Below are 6,665 nucleotides of genomic sequence, written 5' to 3'. Positions count from 1 at the left end.
ACATGAGAGAGAAATTAAGCTTAGAAATATGTTAGTTTTGATTATTTGTTAGTTTTGATTATTTAACACTTTTAACTTAAGAATAAGACTTCAGTACTCCATCTATGAAATCTGAAAAAGAGATAGAACTTGTCACTTGTCGCGTTGAAATAAAAAAATTACTTATCCTTTTTACTGTCCTCCAACGCGTGGTCTATGTAGAGCAGGTGAAGCCTTAGAAAAATTGTAACCACACATGTTCTCTCAGGATATCTAACATTCTTTGTTATCTAAATACTCTCTTTTTTTTCTTGGGGAGTTCATATTTTAGAACTCTGATTATTATTTTCTTGCTGCAATCAATCTTAATACTCATTTTTATCAAAGCACTCATATTTTATTTTGGGTGCTGAAATTTATTTTCTCCGGCTGCATTCCCATAATTTTTCTCAAATCTGGCAGCGTTTGGCAGATCTCCTTTTCAAGTTTCTAATGTTATTATGGTCTGATATTTCGACAATATATACGGGGTTGAGGTCGGTAGATTAAATGGATCGATCTTGTCAAGGATTCTGTATTTTTAATAAAGTTAAATAGATGTCTGTATTTGAGAGAAAGTTGAATCTATGTAATGATAGCGTTTCTAGTCTGTATTTGAAATAAAGTTAAATCTATGTAATGATTGTTTTTCCCAGGTTGCTGCTGTGCCTTTATGCAAGTGAAAAAGTGCCCATCCAAGCTGTAGAACGGATCCCAAAGAAAGAGGTTATATTAATAATAATAGTACTAGTAGTTTCCTTTTTTAATGTTTTGAAAAATAATTATGTTTTCAAATTATTTAATATTTAAGGCAGTGGAGAAGAGTAATTTTTGATAGTATAAGAAATATTAAAACACTGGCAGTAAGGGAGTTTCTTTTATCGAAGTTTTGATTTGTTCATCTCCACAATAAAATTTAAAGAGTTTCTGATTTATTTTTCTTTCATAAACCAAAGAGAATATGTTTTAAAGTGGTTGATGAGAAAACTAGAACATGTAGAGGGTCATTTAACAGAGGCCGTTGAGATCTTCTAATGGAAAAATTAGAGGGAGTGATTCTAATGAAAGTTTAGAATCTATGATTTTAGATTAGTAAAACACAGGTTGTAGAGAATACAATTGAAAAAGTTCTGAAGAATAAAATTTTTGAAGTCTGTAATAAAGACAATAAATTGTGAGTCTCTTATTTAAACTCTAACTTTACAAATTATAAAAATCAATTCTAATAAATTATATAGATAACTTTATTGAAAAAGTGTGGTCAACATTTAAAGTATCCTCAAAAGAAGAGTGGGGCTGGGGCTGCTCTATACAAAACGTATTTTTCATTAAATTTAGAAAACTGAAAAATACGCTCGGTTTGGACAACCAAAACTACAATAGATTTATAATCTGTGTTTCTGTGCTCTAAATAAAAACAAAAAATTTGTTATTAAGAATTACGAAATCTAATCCTTTTAATTTATCGTTGAAAGATTCGTAACTAGTTTGGGGACAATTCGATGAGGAGATGAAATTATGTTACAAAGGGCAGAGATATAATTCTGAGATTATTATATGAAAGGGAGAAAAACACATTTAAATTTGGAAATTATTATATAAAGAGAAATGTAGTTTTAGCTTTATCGTATGAAGAGTGAATATAAGGAAAAATAAATGCGAGTATTATATGAATTGCGGAAATATAAAACAGAAACTGGGAGTATCATATCAATGGTTAAAATCTGAAAAAAAGAGAAATATAAATTTCTGGATGATGTTATGAAGTTAAAAAAATATAAAGTAGAAGTTGGGGATTTTTATTTGGAGGATTTAAAACTTTTTAAAGATTATCGTGACGGATAATTTGTTTTTAAAAAATTGGAAATTATCATATGAAATATAAGAATATGAAAAAAGAAACTGGAGATTGTTATATTCAGGGATTATTATGTAAAGGACAGAAATATAATATTAGAATTTGGATTAAAATTGTGGATTATGAAAAGAAGGGTTAGAAATATGGTGTTAAAATTGGGGTATAAAATCGGAAACTGATATCATATGTATTCTAGGGTTTTCTGCGTGACTTCGAATTTGACAAAAGCATACCTTTCATTTCTGTGAGCCATTAGTTTAGATCAATTCCGTGCAATGTCATCCGGATTAATTAGGGAACATCTTTGGCATAATATTTTAGATGCCTTGTCGTTTCAAGTAATGGAAACTCCTTGTTCTTATTTTAGCAAAACTCCAACGGTGATAGGGAAACTCTTGTCAATTTGTTTCTTCTTGGACCCATCTCGCTGTATAGATAGATAAAAAAGCTTAAGTTTGGGGTTTTATGAGAGGCTTAAGTTTTATTTTTGGGGAAGATGAATGAAATTTTATTTTATTACAAGATTATATTTTCTTCTTTGAATAGGAGTTCTTACTTTCTTGTAGATCCTCATAATATATGATTTTAAAACTTTTCATTTTTTTAATTTGTCATATATTCTAATTTCAAATTTTTTAAATTTATTAATGCACAATGTCTGAAAGACAAAGTTATTATTTTAGTGAGACCACAATCTTTCTTGAATTTTAGAGTTAATTTTTTTAAAGCTATAATAGACTCCAAAATTCATAGATCACAAGCTTTAAAATATTACTAAAATATTCCATCAAACTTTAGCCTCACATAGATTTTATTTTTACTACTAATAATTTGGACAAAGTGAAAAAAAATAAAAATGCAAATGTTGAAAAAGAGAAATAAATTTGGGAAGCCATGGAATGGAATTTGACTGTGCTTGTTATATGTTTTTCCTTGAGGGTCTCATCATTTTAATTCCTTTCATTGTATGTTTTTTTTTTAAATATTGACTATGACATTTATATTTTTAATTTATAAATAATTTAAATACATTAAATATAAATATAAATATTTATCAATATAATAAAATTTGATGATTTATTAATAAATTTGAGTGTCATATTTACAATTTTAGATTAAAAAATAGTTTGTCAAGCTATTTGTCCATTACAACTTGTTCAAAAGTACAAAAACAACCACTATATCATCACATTCAAGGCCTCCTCAAAAGGTGGAAATAAATTTACATAGTAGCCAAGTACTTGCTTTTAGTTAGGGATTTTAAAAAAAAATTAAAATAATATATAATTGTTCAAAATTTAAATTAAATAAATTTTAAAATTTTTTAATTTATAAATTAAATATATTTTATTTATTTTATATATTTTTATAATTAACTATAATATTCAATTAATTAGAAAAATAATTTCTAATTTTAATTTCTATATAGAGTTATTTGTTGATCTTTTAAACTTTAATGATATACATTTGATATAATTTCATATATTAGATATTAAAATATAAAAACTAATAATAAAATATTTTACATTAACTATATAATAAAGATTAAGATTAGAAATTAATATAATTATAATATAAATGTTATAATTAATTTATTTAAAAAAATTATAATACTATGACACACATTTTCTTCTTTGAATAAGTACAATGGTCAATTTTTGAAAAAAAAATTACATTTTGCAATTCCTAAAACCTACACCTCAAATCTAAAAACAAATCATAATATAGATAAATATATTTTAAAATTTTAAAAACTTAAATATAATGTATGTAAAACTTAGAATAATAAAAGATATTTGAAAAATAAAAATAAATTTTTTGTTGAAATGATTGTTTTTAATCATTAGTAAAATCCAAAAAATTTCAAATCTAATAACATACTTCATTAGAATATGTTAAAATTCTAAATTATATTTTTTCAATAGTTACATAAATTTAAGCAAAACGTGCACTTAGACAAGATGAGCTAGCTCTATTTTTATTTGTAACAAATTTAGACAAAGATTAACAAATAGAATCCTGTAATTTACTAATTAATTTAAATATAATTATAATTTTAATTTAATAAATTTATCATGTCTTATTAATAATATTTTATTTAATATATAATTATATATTTACTTTAAATTTAAATCTATGTATAACAAATATAAAATTTTGATTTATTCTTAGCAAAATTGGTATATTGTATTTCTTAATATCATAAAATAATTTTTACATTTAACTAAATTCAATTTTTAAAAATATTACAATAAAATAAGATCTTTCTTTAATATATGCTATTTAAATTATAATATTTTTTAAAGACACATTTTTTACTTAAATAATTATTAATACATTATTAATATATGGTACAACGTCTCCTTTTATGTACGTCAAGTTGATTTCCTTTTTTGGGGTCGTCAATATATGTCTATTTCCAATTCTTCATATTTCATCATGTCATATTTCTAAATCTTTTCTAATCCCGAAATTCAATAGAAGTCATTATGACTATTTATTATTAAAATTATCATATTCATGATAGGAAAATATCTATGAAAAATTACAGAAATAGGATTTGGTGGGACAATCAATTGGAATGTACTTGTAGTTGATGATAAAATGATTAGGAAGTAAGCTAAGAAGAAAAATGTATATGTTTTATTTCATATTTAGATGTTGCTTGATAAGAGTTTGTTTTCTATAATTGAAGATGCAAATAAAGATAAGAATATCTATAACAATTCATTCGAAATTCAAGGATGACGAGTTATAAATCTTGAAAAGGGACTTTGAGAATTTAAAACTATAGGAAATTGAGAATGTGTGTTAGTTTTGTACATGGGTAAATTGTGTGGTTAATAAAATGCCACATTGAGGGAAATTATTATCATCATTAAAGAGAAACAATAATTTTCAACCCTTGAGTATGATCACTTTGTTGAATCTATTATGTCACATGGAGGAAAAATTTATAGATTTATTTGGAGATTTCAATGAAAAGGCTGCAAATTTTGGAGGATAGAGATATAAACAATATCTCCAAAAGAAATCAAGGGCAAGGAAGAGGTCAAAATTAAAATTATCTAAGAGGAAAAAAAGGAATAAAAAGTAATCAAAGAGGAAGAGCTAGAAGTTTATTTAAAAATAAAACATCCAATTTTCCCTTGTATGTGCATTTTGAGAGAGATTCCAGATTGAAATGGTTAATAAAAATAAAAATTCCAATTATGTTGAAAAGAGTGAAGAGGCTTCCTCAAGTAAATTAATTTCTCTTATCGGAAAGATGATTGTAATGTTGATGATGTTTGTCATTGATATTTGGGATGTTCTAACAAAATGTCTTTTGATAAAGAGTTATTTTCTAAAATTGATGGAAGTTTAAAATATAAAGTTATGCTAAGTAATGAAAATAAATTGGAAGTTTAATCAAAAGGATCTATCGATGTTAATAATAGAGAAAGTCTATAAAGTTACTAAAAAAAATTTATATCCCACAAATTGAAACACAATTTATCATGTTATACATAAAAAAAAAATTATAATAGTTGATGACATTGTGTGGTCATGATAGTTCTTCATTACCTATTATGTTCATTGAATCATAACATGGAGCACATAATGAACCCTAGTAGACTATTTTTCGTGTTGGGCTTATCCTTTAAATTCACAAGGATTTCAAAAATATGTTAGCCCTATCTAACCACTTATTGCCTCAATTTTAGAGTGATATGATACTAATGTTAGCCTATTTGATGATGATGGTGATTAGGATACTGAATTGAAAGAGGAAGAGTCTCTTTCCTCTAAAATTATTTCTAATAAAATATCTCATAGAAAGATCCCTAGTAAGGACATCCTAGCGAAAACCTCCATTTCTAGAAGCAAGAAAATAAGGACTTAGAACCCTTTAAGACCAAAGTACTTTCCTACTCTAAGGATTCCCTCAAGGAAAATTCCAAAGCATAATATATTAAATTGATGATTCATATTCCTCCTATCCCACTATCCTATCACCCCCCTTCCCCCCATCTACACACATAAGGATAATAGGTCTACACTCCCTATAAATCATAAATTTGAAGTTCACTACTTTAAGTTAGACTAGGAATGAGAAATGGGGTGGTGGACTATTTTAAAATTATAAAATGGATGTTTCATAAATTATAGGGCCTTAGTCCTAAGAATAGGGAAGTTACCATTAAGTTGCAAGTGAAGGAAGCCAAATGGAAATCGTATAAGTTTGTTGAGTACTTGTTGAGAATGGTGGATATTGTGGAGAAGATGAAGATATATAGGAAAGATGATTTTTTCTACCATGAAATCAATGATTAAATATACATTTTCAAAGTATAGCACACATTTAGCAATTAAAAAATAGATATTTATAGGTTTTGATTACAGAAAGAGAAGATTTTATACTTTGAAATATGACACTTAGATGGGTAAAATGACCATTAACAATTCTAATTAAATGAGTAAACCATAATGATTCTTAAAATAATAAGTGACACCTATGATATGATTAATTATTCGAGTAGACTTAGATTATGGGATGACATCACTCCTCCATTATAATAAAATCCCATATAATTTCTTAAATAAGAACCTCATTTAACTTACCAACATGAGTACATGACTATATCTATGTAAAATGATCCTTTTATTATCTACTGAAACCTCTATTGAGTAATGATATTTAAATATGCACTACTTAGTTCTCCAATTATCTGTATTCACCAACAATTGATAACTACATTCTAAACTCCAAATGCATCTAGTTACACCCATAGGAAGCTCACAAACA

At 25.8% G+C, this 6,665-nt stretch overlaps 1 protein-coding gene across 9 annotated transcripts in view; it reads left to right on the top strand.

The window, feature by feature from the left end:
• Positions 1–225: 225 nt before the first annotated feature.
• LOC149566255 (uncharacterized) overlaps positions 226–6,665 on the top strand; it is a 158,492-nt gene continuing 152,052 nt past the window's right edge. For all 9 annotated transcript variants that reach the window (XR_016362150.1, XR_016362151.1, XM_089819674.1 and 6 more), the window contains exons 1-2: positions 226–515; positions 675–744. Coding sequence is in view for 7 of the 9 variants with exons in the window: in XM_089819674.1 (XP_089675800.1) it covers positions 472–515; positions 675–744 (114 nt within the window). In the remaining 2 variants the exon portion in view is untranslated. The remainder of the gene's footprint in view (positions 516–674; positions 745–6,665) is intronic.

The sequence above is a fragment of the Cupressus sempervirens genome, chromosome 3 (genome assembly GCF_028749045.1).
Source record: "Cupressus sempervirens isolate cs-2001-9-10 chromosome 3, ASM2874904v1, whole genome shotgun sequence".
In the NCBI taxonomy this organism is placed as follows: Eukaryota; Viridiplantae; Streptophyta; class Pinopsida; order Cupressales; family Cupressaceae; genus Cupressus; species Cupressus sempervirens.
This window is presented reverse-complemented; position numbering and strand designations above follow the sequence as displayed.